Raw genomic sequence first — 19,706 nt, forward strand, 5'->3', positions numbered from 1 at the left:
GTCAATGGAGAGAGAAAGATTATCTTTCGATCCCGTTTGAATTGTGCCACGAATTACACATATGATGTTTGTCAATTTAAAAGATAATTTTGCAAGTCAAAAAAATTAAAATGTGTCGTAAAACTGTGAAGTAACACATTTGTTTGTGTGAAAGGCTCAATGAACTACATCTCTGGTCAACCACACACGTCACCAAGATGGCCGTCACTACTGTCTTGTCAACAAACGATTGACTATCACCACAATGAAACACGTCCTGAAGAATGTCATGCAAAGCCTGCCTTCCTTTGATTCTCTCTGAACTGCCTGGTCGTTTTAATGTTTAATGTCAACCATTTGTGCAGATAGCATGAAGTAGAAAAGATCGCCGATGCTAACGTTAGCGTTAGCATTTCTCCCCCGGAATTAAATGGTGTATTATAGAATGATCACACCGGTGACAGTACTATTCAAAGGGTTCACGAAATATGACTACTACTCTTACTGTTTAACATTTTGGGTTACTTAATGTTACTTCATGTTAAGGCTAATAAAAATGACAAGGCTGTAATGCTAACTAACGTGCTAGCTACTAGCTAGGTAGCTAACTTGATCAAGCCACTCCTGGTCGTTTCATCAGACGGGAAGCAAAAGAACGAGCAAGACCCATTGCTGGTATAATAACAACCTGGTACTAAGCACACAGGCATCTTGTTAAAGTTATCTTATCTTAGCCAGCGCCATATAGATAGATTATATCTATATTGCGCTGATCTTAGGTATCTGAATGGTGGAGGTAAACAATTGTGACATCACTTACGCGACTCTGGGATTTGTAGTCTTTCTAGTTACGTATTTTTCATAGTCTTATATTTCAACAGTTTTACGACAAACTGTGACTTTTTTGACATGGAAATGATTTTTTAAGATTGACAAACATCATATGTGTAATTCATGGCACAATTCAAACGGGATCGAAAGATAAGTTTTCTCTCCCCATTGACTTCAATGCATAACTTTTCCGGAATAAGGTCCCATACCCCGGAAGTAAGTGGGAGGGACTTCGCCACTCTATAGCAATGAATATCTTAAGTGCTTTGACAAAGAATCCATAAAAAAATGTCATCTGTGGAAGCCGTAGTACTGTAAAAAGCACGACCAATCATTTTAGCCGGCCCGGCTAAAATAACTGGATGGCCTACCTGCCTGTCAGCTTTCCATCTGTGCACAGACTTATCTCGTGCCCTCATTGGTCATGTGCGCGTTCGTGTGTGTTGGAGGAGGGGCTCTGTAAGGAAGTGGCAGATTTTTCCCGGCTGTGTATTTTCAAATTTTAGCGCACTCGAGCTGGTTTCTCCAAAATTACCTACCCCACCTTTAAGTGCAGTACTGGAGTTAATGTACTTTGTTACATCCCACCCCTGCTAGAATGTAGGAAACAAATGTACATGTGACTACTGTGATTGGTAGGTTCCTCGCCTACATATCCCAGAATTCCAAGCCTTTGTTTATGTTGACTGGTCCTCCGCTGCCATCACTCAATGCGCAGCATGATGCCCCATAGCGTTTTGAAGTAATGCACAGTCTTTATTCATTTACTTCTAAGATGGATAACAGGTTTGATTAAATAAACGCAGTTAACGGAGGAGAAAACGGTATCATGAAATGGAGATGACTCGGACCAGACCGTCCTTGTATGGAGAAATCGGTAAGTAGCTAACCGGTGGTGACCAGCAGTAACTCAGGACAACAGGTTGACCTGATAAAGCTGGTTGCTGCTATGTCAAGCTTTCTTCAGATTTCATTTAATTAATCTCTTTTAAGTGTCGGTCAGAGTTATAGCTAGGTCAACGTTAGCTAGCATATTTTCTAAGTGGATGTTCAAGATAATGACAGCAGGCTGTAAGCTCGTTAGTGAGGCCAGCAGGCACTACATGCACCTAGCTTTGCTCTGTAGCAGCAAATGTGACATACTTAAAGATTTAACACAACATGTGCACTGTTTGAATGTGCAGGTCATTTGGCCCAATAACACACAGTTTACAATGTAATACAAACAAATATAGCCTACTTTTTCTATAACTAATACTTTTGTTTATCATGATGTAGGTTACATGACTGATTGTATTATGCCTCCTTATGTGCAAATTGCCGTCAATTGTCATAAACAGGCAAAGCTTCCAAACTTTAAGGTAAAGTACTTTTATTACAGGATAAATAACCTATATTTCATGTCGTTTTCGATGTATTTGTATGTTCTATGATGAATACATAAGTAAATAAACAAAATAATTAGAATAATATGTTTTTTTACCATGAACAAAGGCATTCAAATTCGATAATTGACCAAAAAATCTGTCAGTTAATCAGTTAATACCTAAATGATCTTGTGGTCAGCATATAACGTATGCTTTTTAAGCTTAAAAACATAAGGTCATTTTAAAAATAGGGGGGAAATATCATAATGCATGCATACTGCATAAAACTATATGCGACAGGGCCTCTTCACTCAATAAGTAAGGTTTAACTTGTGTTATAGTTGTTGGAAGGAAGTAAAAAATGAAGCGGTTATTAATCATCATGAGTCAACATGCAGATACTTAAAAAAAACTTGAGTGTGACGGTTCAGTCTTTTTTGGTTTCACATTATTTGCAGCTCAAGGTCTTGGCTTCTGGACGGACCGGTCAGCCGTGCATGAGGCTGCTTCGCAGGGCAGGGCGCTCCAGCTGCAGCAGCTGATCCAGGGGGGGGCAGCCGTTAACATTGTGGCAGTAAGCTCCATTACCCCCCTGCATGAGGCATGTATACGGGGACACACCAAATGTGTTAAACTGCTGCTGGATGCTGGTGCACAGGTGAGATGGTATATGTGAGGCTGATATCTCCTTTCATCAGAGCATTATTGACTTTCGCTTTGACTACATTACGGCTCTTTGTGTTACAGGTAGATGCTCGGAACATCGACGGCAGCACCCCGCTGTGTGATGCCTGTGCAGCCGGCAGCCTTGAATGTGTCAAGCTGCTGTTGGAGTACGGAGCAACAGTTAATCCTCCAATGTTTACCTTCACACCGCTTCATGAAGCTTGCATGGGAGGTGCGTGTTGTTATACACAACATCACATAGGAATGTATGTACTGCAGGTTGAGCCAAGTATCTATCTACCCATTAATATGTCTTTGTTTCCTCAGTCTTGCATTGCCATACCTGATTCCACATTGTTGAAATGCCGGTGAAAGTGAAATAACTAATAGTGAATGATTTAATTATATAGGCAGGCTTTAAAGGTAGGGTAGGTAAGAATGGAGAAACCAGCTCGAGTGCGCTAGAATTTGAAAGTACACAACCGGAAAAAATCTGCCCCTTCCTTCAGACTTCCTTTACAGAGCCCCTCCTCCAACACACACGAACACGCACATGACCAATGAGGGCACGAGATAAGTTTGTGCACGAGATGGAAGGCTGACAGGCAGGTAGGCCATCCAGTTATTTTAGCCGGGCCGGCTCAGATGATTGGTCGTGCTTTTTACAGCGCCACGGCTTCCACAGATGAATTTTTTTAATGTATTTATTGTCAAAGCATTTAAAGTATTCATTGCTATTGGGATGTTAAGAGCATTCCATGGAATATAACAAAAAGTGTTTCTGAAGTGAATTACCTACCCTACCTTTAACATACACTAGGTTCCTCTGTGTTCTTCTTCTATAGTGCCAGAAGCAGAACGCAGTACCAAAGCTCTTGAATATTAATTAAAGACCTTTGAAAATGTAGCAGAAACCAAATTACACAATTACCAGTAAACTATTACTGTACTGACTATACTTTCTTAGGCACTGGAACACATTTAGTTGATTGCTGTATTGATTTAAAAACAGCAAGAAGAAGAGTCCAGCCAAAATCAATTCATGCTGAGCAACAGCTTCAGTTCCCTGTGTAGGATGAAACTAAACAAAAGGAACATACACCTTTAAAGCCTATGGGAACTGATTGTTATATACTTAAAATACTTGGTGTGGAGCAATGTATCTTTATCAACTTCTCAAATGTACTTATGTCCTTCCTTCTGGGATTCTGAGACATAATTTTTCCTGTCTGTCACAATAGGTAATTCTGAGTGTGTCCAGCTCATGATTGATCAACGAGCTGACATCGAGGCGCACGACTGCCACTATGGGACACCGCTTCATGTCGCCTGTGGAACGCAACATTGCGACTGCGCCAAAGTTCTCCTCATTGCAGGTGAGTCTGTCTTCTGCACACCAGAGCTGGGTCAGTGTCACAGTATTTCTGAGTCAAAACCTGGATGAAGACAATTTGCCATTTTAATGATTGTTGCTATCTGTGCTTTTGTAATATATTATGTATTTCAAGGCAACTTTAAGAATAATTTTCCAATTACATCCCGATATTGCTGAAGTTTGTTATCATAAATAAATCATGTTACTATATTAATATCTCTGTAAGATACAGTTTATATAAGGATTTATTTTGTAAAACACCTTATTTACTCAAGTTAATTGAGATTTACACATTTTTCTAAAATGTCCTTGTCTGTTGATAAGCAACCACAAAACTGTGTGCACCTCGCCTATAGTGTGTCTTGTATTGGTTTGTTATGCTTACGGCTATTATATTCTAACTGGACGTCATGGCAGTATACATTATGTAAATACAAAGTTTGTATAGACAAGAAAAGTGTTTTCTTTCTCATACAGTTTTGCGTGTCTTTCTTTCCCAAAGGGGCAAATGTGAATGCTGCAACTTTACATGAGACAACTCTTCATCACGCAGCCAAAACTAAGAGCATCGACTTGATCGATCTACTTGTGGAGTTTGGGGGGAACGTGTACGCGAGGGATAATCTGAAAAAAAAGCCCATACACTACACCAGTCTGGGATCTCCCTCGTATCTCTCCCTTGAGTTCTATGAGAGTAAGTTTGAAGTGTGCCTCCTGTCACTGCTAAAAATATAAATGATCTAAGAGCACAGATAAAATGTCACCTCTTTGGCTTTCTCTTCCATAGATACCCCTCTCAGTCTACAGCAGATCAGCAGAGTGGCTGTGAGAGGGGCTCTCGGCATAAGAGCATGTGAAGTTGTTTCCAAGCTGGATCTGCCTGATCGCATCATACGTTTTCTTTCTTACATGCCACCTCCAGTTATTGAGATCTAGACAGCAATGAGACACCCAAGATTCAGCTTCCAGGAAAATCCAGACCAAATATGTCTGCTGACTCTGCAGAACTCAGAAAGTCTGACAGGATGTTGAAGTTGGCAGAAGGCAGCACAGATGAAATGTCTTAACACTGCCAAAATAGCTTGGTGCAGAGAGATTTCACAACATCAATAATCAGAATGTTTACCAAAGCAAAATAGGCAACTTTGATTTATGTACCACAAACTGATCGTGAAGTTCTGGCTTACCTGTCATCAAACAACTGCCTGGTTACACACCCAGCAAACACACAGCAATAAGTCATGTTTAAAAAAAACACATTAATTTTAAGTCCAATATTTACTTGCATTCAACTCTAGTTGTATCTTCTGGCTCCCCACTAGCCATTACTTTACTCAAACTCAACTCTGCTGTTTGTCATTATCTTGTTTGCAGGAAAAACAAATGCTTTTAAGGGTTAAGAGAGATGAGGCCTGGGCTGTGTTCGAAACAATATACAAACTTACTGCATACCACAAAGTCAATCTGTATGTACTCGATACTGCCTACTAAATTAACAATTAATAAGGCCATGACCAAAAGACTGTTCACACTCAAGTTAACTCAAGTAATATGTCTTATTTGATAACCTATGTGTTCCCATGCTTTCACTCAGCTGTATTCATAATTAGTTATTGTAACCGTTAATTTTTGTGCAGTGCACCACACCATTGTACCGTCCGAGGAGCCGCCATGCACTGTGCGTCAGTTGAGTATGTTAAGGCTTAACATACTCTTATACTTAACAGTTAAGTAACCTAACTTCTCTTACTCAGAAATTCTTGTTATTATAGAAAACATCCTGGTGTTTCTCACTTAAACAAAATACACAAACGATGCAGTTGGAACATAAATATACAAATGATTGCATCATATCAGCATGAATAGTATTTTAGTATATGATTTTTGACAGACCCACAGATTCTCCACTTAGCCCTTTGCACTTGTTACGGCAACAACTGTTATCTTTATTACTCAAACGATTCTGATGGCCTTACATTACCTCCAGCAGAGCTTAACCCACCTTTACCCTGAGCACATTCCTGATTAGCCACTCCCATACAGGCATGTACGGCCCAAACAATGAATCCCAGAAGCTTTATCTAATCAATAGCTTTTTGGAGATTATATAATATAAAATATATAAACGTGAACTTGGCTTGCTCAATATGATCAAGTAAGTGTGACTTTATTATAGATCCTGTAATATTTAACTAAACACAGAGGGAACATTAAGTAGTTTTATAACTAGGGTTATATCACTGTATTTATTTGTATATAACATGAAAGTATTTATTTTTAATGTAAATGTGTAAATAATACATACCTCGATTAAATGTGTTAACAGACCACTTCAGTATTTTAAAAATAATTCTCCAGTGTTGTGTTTTCTTTTGTAACTGAACAAGAAACATCAACATTGATAGATATTTTTGTGGGGAAATATTTATTCAAAAGGGCTGTTTGTCAAAACGAATTGGGTTGTCATTTTGTGATTATTGTTGTGAGGTAAATTATTCTTAATTTCCAAACCAACCTACATGAAAAAAACAAACAAAGACGATATCAAAACACATTTATACACAAATATGTTGTATGCTCACTACTTCTCAAATGCATTTAAAGCTGCAAAAAAGGTACCTTAAAAACTCAGAAGTGTTTTAAATACTCTTGTATTTGTAAAGTACAGAGCATGCAACTAAATCAATGTAACTTCAGTCCAGTTTCTGCTGTACTGTCAATAGAGGAAATAGGGCCTCGAACTTTACAGTAAATGTACTTTGACTTCTCCAAAACCCTTTGGTTTGTAAAAACTGGTGAATATATGTAGATATCTGTCTGGACAAGAATCCTGTCCCGAGAGTTAGCAGGCAAAGATTAGTTACCACCAAATAAAAGACCTTATCAAAGTCACGCCAATGCAGCTATCAGGTTGGTGAGTTAGAGAGGAAACATGAAATAAGTGGCACACACGCTAGTCAGACTGTATTCACTCACTGAACAAAAAACATGTCTGAACTTGCACCGCTGCTATAGAGGCTGACAGGAATCAGGTGTAAAGTGTTTTGAATCAGAATCTGAGTAAGGTCTGTTATTGCCCAATCGGTTATTCACTTAACATTGAATCAGTACAATGACTGCAGTTATTTTAATTAACAGAAACTGTGTTTTAACAGTTACTGTGACCTCATAGATTATATATTTCTTGATGCGGAAATACTTTGGGAATGTAATGGTTTACGCAACTTGGGGGAGTTTCCATTCTACAAATGAGTCAATATCACCATACGGTGCATTTGAGACTTCCCCATTTCCACAAAAAAAAAAGCTGAGATTTTCCATTGAACTTCATATTCATTGTATTAAGTATATGTTATGCCGTTAGAAATGGATGTTGGTCAAGAATTAATTGCAGGCAGACAATGTACATGCAAACAGCAAAATGTGTCCACCCTGTATGGGACAAATTCAAAGTAGAGTAAATACATTGTAATTACATAGTGATTATAAAATGTACATTTTCAGAAAGCTATTTAGTCCCTTTCTCAACAATATATTTCAGTTAATGGAACAATTATTTGGATAATAATGAAATGATGGCAAACTATTTGCACCATGTCCACCCTGTCATGGAAGGCTTGCTGACAGGGTGGACAATGACAGGGTGGACATTTTTGGCTAATATTAGCATTTAATGAGCACATGGTGGACCTTCAGTTAGCAACATGATTCAGTTAGCAAGGTGACTGTGTACTGTTTAAGAAATAGATTTCGAATTTCTGAAAGGTGTTTATATGAATTGACATTTCACTATGACAGAGTGGACATGTTAAGCTTGACAACATCCAACTACACACATAATATGATTAAAATTACTTAATATAAGTTTAAATATTTACTCTGCAACTAGCCAATATCTCAGCCTCCATTGAGGAAAGACAAAATGGTGGTAGTAATGTCACTGAAAACATCAGATGTTTTTTTATAGGGGCAGTTACCCCATAATGACAGGGTGGACAGCAATGTCAGGGACACATGCAAAATGTTCAATATTATTATGAAAATAGAATATACATGATCAAAATGACTCGTTTTTATCAAATAACCCGTTGTGGACAATAAAACCATATCATTATTTTAAAAATGTAGTATCATTTAATCACTTATTACACACACTGTAGTTAGCAGAGCAGTGTGTGGGACATGCCAAAATCACGTAGGCCTACATCCAATGAAAAAATACGGTATAAAATGAAGGAAACACATTTCAAGAGACTTATCATTGTACTGATATGTGTGTAAATGTTTAGCCATTTATAATAAGACCTCAGAGTTTCATTATTCTGCTACATTTTCATGATGACTGAGTGATTCTGATGGGGACACCAAAGTTACTTTATAGTGATATTGACTCAAATACAATACAACATTTCTGTTTCAAAATGGTTTTAGTCTCAGTCAGCTTGGTGTGTTCAGGCAGATGAGGAGTGTGATGTTCCGAAAAGAGGCGCTTTCACACCGCAGTACTTTTCCCACAAAGGTTCATCAGAACTTAGTTCATGAGAACTCTTTAGTTCTCATGAACTACATGTACAGATCGCGTTCACACCGGAATAAATCCCTGGGGGAGGATTAGGCAAATGAAGCCGCTGACGTCACTTCTTCTTCTTCTTCTGCTTTGGGTTTACTGGCAGGCCGCAAACAACTTCACGGCGTATACTGCCACCTGAAGTCCCCGGCCGGAAGTCCCTGGAGTTGGGGACTGGCTTCAGTAGAAGCTGCTGGGACTCCCAGCCTTCCGAGTAAATCGCCAGAACGCCGACACCTCCATAAGTTAGTCTCTCTGCGTTTGTGCGCTGGGCTAATGCTAATGCTAATAATGCTAATGCGAGGATAATAAAATGGCGGCTTCACAACACTTGGAGTTTTACGGGGCGTGGTTTGCAATCCGCCCAGCCAATCAGAAATAGAGAGGCGAAGTCCCTCCCCTTCCGGTTGAGCTCCATGGGACCTTATTTCGGAAAAGTTATGCATTGAAGTCAATGGAGAGAGAAAGATTATCTTTCGATCCCGTTTGAATTGTGCCACGAATTACACATATGATGTTTGTCAATTTAAAAGATAATTTTACAAGTAAAAAAAATAAAAATGTGTCGTAAAACTGTGAAGTAACACTTTTTTTGTGTGAAACCGCTCAATGAACTACATCTCCCGTCTCGCACCACACACCAAGACGGCCGTCACGTTGGCACATTTCACCTCTTTCTTTCAGAATGAGGCGAAAAGTATTAAAAGAGGTGAAAATCACTACAAGTCTGGGCATGTTGAGAGCTGTACATACACAAAAGGGGAGTTAGTTGGTTCCGTAAGAGCCAGCATGCGGGACCGGGATTCTTGCGTATTTTTCATAGTCTTATATTTCAACAGTTTTACGACAAACTGTGACTTTTTTTACATGGAAATTATTATTTAAGATTGACAAACATCATATGTGTAATTCGTGGCACAATTCAAACGGGATCGAAAGATAATCTTTCTCTCCCCATTGACTTCAATGCATAATTTTTCCGAAATAAGGTCCCATGGGTCGGAAGTAGATGGGCGGGACTTCGCCTCTCTATAGGAACCTTTTTCTCCCACGAAAGTCCCTGCTCTCTAGCAGGGACGGAAAAGGGGGTAAAAAGGTTCTCATAAACTAATTTTAGTTCCGGATTTTTTTGGTGTGAACGCAACATTTCGGAACTATATCGGAACTAAAGTGGGAAAAGTACTGCGGTGTGAACGTGCCCAAGCTCTATTATTGAAATTAAGATACACAAAAACATACAGCTGAACAAACATAACAACATTTAAAACTTTATCTTAAAGTTAAAATGGGTGGGGCATTTTGGGAAGACTTATACCCATCCTGTCTTTGGCTTCTAGCCTAGCCTGCAGCTAATAGTCCTAGCCTGTTGCTACTTCCTGTTTAACCCATGGATGTATAATAATCGGTTGTTGTAGGCTACAACAACCTGTAAAACTAGTTCCTGCTAAAAACGTCAACATGTTTACACAAGTTGGGAATGTTGTTGAAGGGCAGGGCTTGATGGTTAAAAAGAAAGCTGGTGAAGGTGTGGAAAATCTAAAATATTTTCACTTCCCTGAGCTTGTCATTTGAACCTCCATGAACCACAGCGGCTCTGTCAGCTGTCTTCACTGATCACCTCTAGAAAAGCAGGTGTTAATGTTTATTGGAGAAGGGTATCAGGGATTGCTGGGGATTTTTCCAATTTATCTTGGAGCAACATTGAGCTAATACTTGACAGGAAGTAACGGCTATAAAATAAAGACTCCCACAGCTTCTTTCTTCAGCAGAAAAAAATATTTTGAGGAAGAGGGTATCGGCTAGGTTGTTGAGAAGCAGTTAGTGTTTGTGGCTTACCATGAGCTATAAATACTGCAGGTTCAGCTGCTGACAGCTTGCAGCTATGGTCATGGTTGTACTAGCAGGCATCAGGAGAAAGGGAGTAGGAAAAGGGAGCGGCCATGCAACTTGTTCATATAGAGTAAAGTATAAAGTATAAAGTATAGCACTTGTTGGTTTAACTTTAAGACCCAAGCACCCGCACCCCGTTTGAGCGCCAGGACAGAATTATTTCAAAATGTCGCTCCTCAGCAGTCAGAAGCTTAACTGCTTTTATTTCCTAATGAACTCTTATTTATGTTGTTGTCTGTATGAATTTAAGACATAAATGTAGTATTTTTAGTTTTTGCGTTATCAAGTCTTCTCAAATCAAGCTTGATAAAGTACATTTCCTTTTCATATCTGAAGTACGAGGAAGTCACACTGAAACTGAAAATGTTGATGTCATCGTGGCTTTACCGCAAGGACAAACTCAAGCATTAACACAGATATGTATCTGTAGTATACTTACATTTATACAGGGTTCCCACACTTTCTTTAACATGAAACTAAAGGACTGTTTGGTTTGGGCCTAATTCCTTCTAATTCAAAGACATAACATGGCAAACTTTGAGACACAGATCAAGGTTCATTTAAAATGTTTTTCTACTCGTGGGAATCATGTACAAATATACCAAGCACCCATCATTGTAAGAACTACAGTAAGTTTCTCAGTATCTTGATCCCTGTTCTTGGCACAGATAACACTCATAATAACTGACAACTGCACACATATTGCCTATAGCCTAATATAAATGCATTTTGAGTGCAGCATAAAAACACTGGACTGAATGTAGCAAACTGCAGTAATTGGGCTCCTGAACTGAAAAAAGGGAAAGTATTGTTTTCTTTCCATTGGTTTTAAATGTTTTTGTCTTAATCTTAAATGGCCTTAAAAATGAACTGTTCCATTCTGGACTGAGAAATTAACAAAACTACAAAAAGGGTATGTAGGATTTCTACATACTAGGTGGAAATGTTGCGACAGACTGTTGGACAGCTATGTCAACAGCAAGCGGAAACGACTGAGGAGGTCAAAGTACAACCAGGAGGAGTGGTGTGCTGTAACCGGCTATAACATACAATCTCAAACAACCACACTCGGGACTCTTAACGTACAAAATGTTTTATCATTTGCTATTTTACATTTCACTGAACAAATCTAGATTTTTTTTCTTCCAAGAAATGTGATAACCTTATGATATTCATGGTTGGTGTTGTTGCTCAACATTTTCTCATTATCTTTTATCTAATCTTAAACATTTCTGGTCTCACAGTTTCTCAGTATCTTGGTTCCTTTTCTTGGCACAGATAACACTCAAAATAACTGACAACTGCACACACATTGCCTATAGCCTAATATAAATGCATTTTGAGTGCAGCAGAAAAATACTGGAATGAATGTTTAAACAAAGCTTGAGCTAAAAGTGGTATAAAGCTGTTTAAACATAGATAGGTAACCACATAAAACCCTAACTCCACACACATTTAGCAGGTGTAAACATACATCTCAGTCACATACATCTCTTTTTTGTAAACTAATTGCACGACTAGAATTGGACAAAACATTTGGACGGAGAAGATTGAAATGGTCTTTTCAGTGCATCTACAGACAAGGACAAAAGCAAGAGCATAAAAACAGTGGTCGTTTGAAAATTCACCGACAGACATGTGACTTAACAGGACTAGTGTGGTGTACATGTGTCTGTCTGAGAGGATCCCTTTTTTCGGGTTCAAAGTCTACACTCCAGTCTCCTTCCTCTTTAGCGAGCCTTGTAACTTCTGGTCCAGTCTGGTTTTGGAGAGAGTCTGAGGCCTGAGTTTAGGACCTGAGACAGGTGGACAGTTCTCGTCGGTCTCCTCGTCAGAGATGCTGGCTGAGACGGTGGAGGAGCGACGCTTGATCCTGGTAACCTCTGTGTGCTGAACTCTAGGTGCCATTTCCTGTTGTTGAGACATTGCGGTGCGCAGACAGTTGAGCCACTGCTGCTTGTGGTAGACGTCGTTCACATGCAGAGTGTGAGACTGGCCATGGGAGGGATCCAGAGAGCGCACACGGAAAACGTTCTTAGCTAGAGGGACACAGAAGTCAGCAAATTCTGTATTAGGTCAGGACTATTATAACTTACAACAGACATTGTATAGAGTATTTATTTTTGTGGTTGGCGTCAGACTGTGGAACTCTAGACCGAACTATTGTTCAACAACAAATCTAATGTTTCAGCTTATGTAAGATCCAAGTGAAGCTTTATTGTACTATGAAAAACTAAGACCTGCCCCATCCAGCAGTGCCTTGTTCAGAGGCTAAGGATGTATCAAGCACCCCTTCAAAACCCTGAAAATTCACAGAGTTTATGAAAACGATGATGGCCTACTTTGAAGCAAAATAGGGTTTATATGAATAATTGTTATGTTCATCATTTAGTAAGACGAAAGTCAGAGCCCAAAATGATGTGTATTCAAAATACTTTCTGACCAGCAGTCCAAGACACAAAAATATATTACATTTTCAACATTAAAGAGTATCATTTCTGGATAAATTAAACAATCAAGCATCATTTTGGTAAAATAATGGGTGACAAAAATTGCCTCAGCCACACTTCGCCAGCAGATGGAGTGAAAATAAACTGAACTCACTTTTCTCTCCGTTGGTGAAAGCCCCTCTGAAGGACCCCCCCATGCGGATCTCTCCGTCCTGCAGGTCCTCTAGAGCCAAGTCCCGAACCGGGATGGGCTGTCGGTAAACCTGGAAGCAGCTCCGGTCGTTACGGGTCACCGGCCGGGTCATGATCAGGAGCTCACAGAAGAGGAACACATGCAGCCTCTGTGAAGAGACACATTATTAAAACATTAAACCTATTATAATACAGGACAATAACATGTATGCAGATGGTAATAATAAGGGAAGTAATCCTCACCGAGCCACTCTTGTTCCGCAGCTCGCCGTGACAGAGCAGGGTCTTACAGTTATCTATGAGAGGGTCTCGCTGCTTATCATCCAGATACTCCAGTTTGTCTATATAGTACTGGCACTCAGACTCCCCTTTTCTCACGTTGATATCTGACAGAATCCCCTGGATAATAGTGATCTGGGTAATCAAGGAAAGACTCATTAGTATGGAAAAACACACACAACTAAATCATTTGTGAAATAAAAGCCATATTAATTTTAGATTCAACAGCTAAATAAAAGCAACAGCACTATCTGTCATGAGGATAACGTACAGCTCTCTCCAGACTGGGTACGTCCGGGTGATCAGGAGCAGTGTGTTTCAGGATCTCTCGCAGCAGCAGTGGGTATTTCACCAGGCGTGAGCGCGGGATGTCTAGGAAGCTCCAGAGGTCCAGCTTCCTGCTGAAAGGCGACTCCAGGCAGCGCTGCAGGAAGTCCTGGACCCGCCTGTCCTGCTTCTTCTGGTCCAACAGGGCTTTGGCTGCCAGCTGGTTGCTGCAGTACTCTTTGTAACCATTCAGACCAGGCAGCTGAGAAAACACAGTGACAGTTACAACCTTTTTACACGCTGAAATGTGTCATATTTGAAGATAATTTGTGTAAAAAACCTATACACATACCCAGTCTATAACCATCTGTCCAATCTGAGATATTGTTCCATCAGAGCCAGTTCCCTCAGTCAGTTTCATCAATAAGTCTGCAAATACAAAAAAATACAAAAATCACACACAGTCAAAGGCTATGGTGGCTCCTAGAGCTTGACGCACTGCAAATTAAAACACATGCTAATAGACAAAACATATTTTGACGAGAAGGCACATCATCTAAACCAACTACTGCAAGAAGTTCACAACACACCTGTAACTATTATCCAAGATAAAAGTGATACACACTGCTGAGAAACGCAGTACTTGTTGTTGCCGTTTGCGGATCATGAAATTGTTAAAGGCAGCTATCTGTCAGTGTTTTTTTTTTTTAAATAGTTACATTTAAGATTTATTATGTTATTTTCACTTTGTGATGGCAAAATGTAGCGATATTACTGCAATCTTTATGCAATCACATCAGTGGATAACCGGTGTCAAAAAATGCATTAACCAGAAATCATGGCAACCACTAGGACGGCCCTGTTATCAACTTTTAGTGTCCCTTGGAACCAGTTTCCAACATGCTGTGAGCTTAAAGCAGTGATTTGTGTAAATGATGTGCATTCCCGTCGAACTGGTGTATTCTCATTTGCTAGGGTCTAGTCTATTCGTATGCATTTTCTTAAATGTGCATAGCATTGAGCTTTGATGGCTAACATAAGAATGACTCCATGCATCAATTGAAGCACTCAAAGCAAAGCATGGGTAATGGTAATTTACCCTCGTGTAGGGGGATGTATGAGTCCAGGTCCCCAAATATTTGAGCCAGTTCCTCCCATGTCATGATGGAGAGTTTTAGCATCGGATCATGGTATGCCTAGATGTGAGAAAAAGCAGCAGTCAGCACACCTTGTTCTTTAAACTGCAGGATAAATGTATTGATTACTTTGTATGGTTTTAAATAAAGATTTTCTAACCTTTCGTGCGAGTTGGAGATCTTCTATGAGATCCTGTTCTCCCCTATAAAGCTCATGAATTGCCTGAAGAAAAAAACACACACAGCAGGAGAAGATATTATTGTTATGCTCTCTGTATTTATTATTTAACTTTAAAAAGCCTGAACTGCCTAACCTCCTGTCTCTTGATCTCTTTGGTGGAGAACGTGCTCTTCTGATGGACGTCGAGCGTCTCGGACCACAGCGTGCTGTTCCTGCGTTTCGTTGGAGTCGGACCTGCCAGCTTGCTGCCGCCTCTGAGGAGCATCCCTGGTGACTTACTGTCAGCACGCATTGACATAGACTTTTGGGGGGGGGGGGGGGAAGAAAGAAAGAGTATATTACAGTCAAACAATTTTTTTTTCTATTTATAAATCTACAATGTATGTTGTTAGAGTGGGTGGGACAAGAGTATGGCATTCACCTGGATGGTCTGTCCAAAGCGCCGCACAGCTCCATTCTTTGAAGGAGAAATCAAGTTTACGAGGGACGAAACTTTGGCTAGAGGTCGGACTCGCTTGTTACTGGGTTCCTGGGAATAAAGGGGGGAAAAAACGTATTTATTTCCAATGGATTGTATTGAGGTATAGACTGTAGTGGTGTAACACTACCTTGAATAAAACGATACTGTTTGATAAAAGGCTCTCAAATATTTAGAATAAAACTTTTACCAACTTATATTGTTTAACACCGGATAGAAATGCTGATGAAAAATAAGACAAGCCCTAATTTTACTTTATTCTTACTTATAAAACAGTTTAGTATATGATAAAGCATTGCTGTTGTTTGGTGTAAATATGCAACGAAACCTCTGAACTGGCCGGCCATGACAGAAGCCAGTTTCATATCCGTTTTTGAAGGACACATTTATTCACGGGTGTCACATGGCGGTTTTACCCATGATGGCACACAGTGGGACATACGGTAGCGTCACAGCCACAAATACACATCATGTCTGCTCTGTGTTCTTTCGCATGAGTGAAATTGTCATAGATCTCACAACAAGCGGACAGACGGGAAGCTGCCCTGACTCTCACCTTCAGGTCGAAGCTGGACAGACTGACTGTGTCATCTTCCTTCTCTTTGCGTTTTCTCTTCTGCAGCAGAGGAAGAATACAAATATGTTACTTTCACATCCCATTTGAAAATACTTCCACGTATTTGTGATACATGTTGAAGAATTAATTAACTTACTAGACTGAAGTCCCACGGGGTCCCAGGCGTGAGAAAGGTGAAGGAGCTTCCTCTCTGCAGTGGAGGTCTACAGGAAAGGAGACAAAAAGCAACGGTCAAGCACAATGACAACAGGTTTATATCAACATTACAGTGTGACTGCCTGCTTCTCATGTACAGAATCTGATCATATGTGCAAACGCTGGCAGCTAAAAAAGCACCACTAATAGCAGTCAAAGTATACAAACTAGCGCTGCACAATCAAGAACATATTTGATAATGTTTTTGAATATCATGCTAACAAAAACGATAAATAAATAGCTATGAATGAGTTCTGATGCTTTTAGTCATAATGCTTATAGCTTGTTGAGAGATGACAGTTTCATTTTAAAGTGCAGTTTTGTACCGATACTCACTGATATTCTTTAAACTAACCTAAAAAATACCCTAGTGAAATATTGCCGTCTTGTACCATGTGTATATGGTACAATTCTACATTGCAATGACGATAAAAAATAATATATATTTTGCAGTCCTCACACAAACACAGCTTAAGAGAAGCATTGTTTATAGGGAATCAGTTTCAGCTCTGTTTTTATGATGGATGCGTTTTGTATGCCTCTTTTGCTACACTGGCTGTTATGTTTCAAATGTGTCCAACACTGTGGATGACGCCTGCGGGACGTTAATATTTGAACCATACAAGGAACTGAACCGCTTTTTGCTTCTTAAAAAAAGTCAGTTATGTTCTGACAAAACACTGCAGCTACAGAGAGAAACAATGTCCTTCTATGTCAAACACTCCCTGAGGTTGATGTCAGCTGAACACACTGCTTTGTTATCCTGCCTTCAAGTCACGTTGGAAATAACCAAATTATGAGTGGAGGGTAAGTGAAATAAGACTAAGTGATGAGGAATAACAACATTTAATTTGAATAGTAAGGAGCAAAAAGCATGTCAATATGTCAGTGTTACAGAGCCTTAATAACAAGATAATAAATGTGAGGTTATAAAGTTAAAACATTTGAGTTTTTGGCCCTTTGTAATGATATGTACACCGTAGGAATGCAGTGATATGAAGCCAACACAAATATTGCAGTACTTTCACAACCCTATCTGCAGCTTGAAAAAACAAACACAGGTGCAGTACAGGTTTAACTTTTCAGACATGCCTTTTGAGTGTCTCTTACAGTCTGTGTTGCTATTGAAGAGAAACATTGAAAATACAGACTCCAAAGTGTCCATTATCAGAATTATAGAAACAATCCAGTATTGGAAAACATTAATCTGCATCTTACATTAATTAGTGCTGAAAATATTATTCAATTCATTTTTCACTCTACAGAAGTGACTGATATGTTGTTTAAATTGATCAGGCAATATTGTCATTTTTGTTCCAGCTTTTACATTGGGATGGTTTGGGGCTTTTCATAATTTTAACTTCAAATACTTTATTAGTATTGGTATTACAATCAGATTCAGAATGAATTGCCTTTTTGTTGACTCCTAGTTTTTTTGAATTGTATTAAATCATTTCATCTTTAAAAAAAATAAAAGCTACAAAATAGACGTTTATGACAATATGACTTTAATGAGTTTCTGTTGTGCATTTAGCTCACAATATATAAAGGTTTCTTATCATACTATATTAGGTTTCTATATATTTAGTCATTTGTTTCGTAAAAAAATAGTAGTTCTGTGTGCCAAAAGGATAATATAGTATGCTGGATATTTTTATCCTGACTTTGGCCATTGATAAAAGTGTGATTTTTCATGTGATCTCAAAATATCAAAGCTATACTGTTAGATACTTAACCAGATCATGCCCACACAATATTTCAAGACTACAGACCCATCAGAACACATTTGTGATATTTTTCCTTTATCAAACTAGATCACAAAAGACAAGCATGGCAAATCGTGGTGACACAATCCGACATTACGTCTTCCGAGGTGCACCTGAATGCAGCATTTGCCAGTTACAATAACAGCCTGTCCGTCACCGTATAGGCCAACAAGATAACTCGAAATGTGCTAAAGTCGTTGTACAGAACAAACTGAGCTTTCAAATATAAAACAAATGCATAACGTTAATATAATATCACGTATTTTTGACTCACTTTTTTGAGTTGTTTCTCCGCAGTGTGTGTGGAGAAGCGGCGCTGATAACTGATGTCGTTGAAGTCCTCGATGACATCCTGCGAAGTTTCGGTTTTTTGTTTCCCACCGCCCTCACACCAACTTCTTCAATTTCTTCCATTTTGTAGGAGTCACCTATACCGAGACGTGGTTATTGATCAAGCAAACTAAAAAGACAATTCTAGACGTATGAAAATTGGCCCGATGTGTACAAAGAAAGCGGAGGGTCGATGACAACAGAACACACACTACGGCGGAAGTTTGAATATGGCGGATTCGGTGAAACGGACCAATCAGGAGAGGGCTCAGAGATCGGCTGCTAGGATACCATATGGTGGGAGGGGCCAGTGAGACGAATAGGACCTTGAATGTAGCATAATCTTGTTTTTAACAGCGGGGGATGATGGGAAACAAACCAACCGTGAAACATGGTATAATTTATGAATACTAATTAAATCATAATAACACACCGCAGCATGTTGCATAAAAAACATTCTCTCCAACCTATACTATCAGATTAATGCAATTTAAATTAATTACATTTATTGATCATGTTTTCTTGCCCCATCTAATTTCGATAACAAGCACACAAATAGAAGTGCTAATGGCCATGAAACAGGGAAGTTTCACATTTAATTTTTGAATATATTCTATTCTTAGTGTCATATTACATATTAACTTCTTAAGGAAGAGCATAAGACACTTCCTAGGTCACATCATTTGCTATATAAACTCTGTACATCAATTAATGCACATACCACATCTGAATATAGGTTCATTTATTGCCTTCTCATAATATGTATTCCAGTAGTCATACACTCTCATGCACGCTTTCATTACTTGGCGTCTGCAACACAGTAACAACCGGACCACAACCTTATGTAAGTAACGATTTGAACTGTGTATAGCTGCTCTATGTGGTTGTCCAAGTGTGGTTTAATACATATATTTATGTACATACTCGCTTGTATCAGCTAATATTCTGCGTTTGTTTACCTCAGTTTAACTTCATCTACATTTGATTAGGAATGCATAACACAAAATAGAAACATAAACCTGAACAAAGCATAATATATATTCCCTTAAAAATAAAACAGCTTTAAAAACCATGGAATTAAAAATTAATTAAAACAAAATCAGGAAAGGCTCTCCTATATAAGTATGTTTTAAGAAGGAACTTAATGGACATCACTGACTAAAATATAATGATCAGGATT

The 19,706-nt window shown here is 39.0% G+C and overlaps 2 protein-coding genes across 2 annotated transcripts; one reads left to right on the forward strand and one right to left on the reverse strand.

Annotated features, from left to right (window-relative positions):
* Nucleotides 1-1,341: 1,341 nt before the first annotated feature.
* asb13b (ankyrin repeat and SOCS box containing 13b) lies at nt 1,342-6,574 on the forward strand. The gene is made up of 6 exons (XM_034145943.1): nt 1,342-1,687; nt 2,636-2,835; nt 2,925-3,075; nt 4,085-4,219; nt 4,721-4,912; nt 5,006-6,574. The coding sequence occupies exons 1-6, from the start codon at nt 1,645-1,647 to the stop codon at nt 5,152-5,154; spliced, it is 870 nt and encodes a 289-aa protein (XP_034001834.1). The 5' UTR covers nt 1,342-1,644; the 3' UTR covers nt 5,155-6,574.
* A 5,176-nt stretch (nt 6,575-11,750) lies between these two features.
* On the reverse strand, nt 11,751-18,610 carry LOC117495007 (neuroepithelial cell-transforming gene 1 protein-like). The gene is made up of 12 exons (XM_034146064.1): nt 18,471-18,610; nt 16,372-16,438; nt 16,215-16,274; nt 15,602-15,709; nt 15,314-15,481; nt 15,160-15,222; nt 14,963-15,059; nt 14,216-14,292; nt 13,868-14,125; nt 13,561-13,731; nt 13,280-13,466; nt 11,751-12,714 (listed from the first exon to the last, which is right to left on the reverse strand). The coding sequence occupies exons 1-12, from the start codon at nt 18,608-18,610 to the stop codon at nt 12,383-12,385; spliced, it is 1,728 nt and encodes a 575-aa protein (XP_034001955.1). The 3' UTR covers nt 11,751-12,382.
* Nucleotides 18,611-19,706: the final 1,096 nt, after the last annotated feature.

This window comes from Trematomus bernacchii, unplaced genomic scaffold (assembly GCF_902827165.1).
Source record: "Trematomus bernacchii unplaced genomic scaffold, fTreBer1.1, whole genome shotgun sequence".
NCBI lineage: Eukaryota > Metazoa > Chordata > Actinopteri > Perciformes > Nototheniidae > Trematomus > Trematomus bernacchii.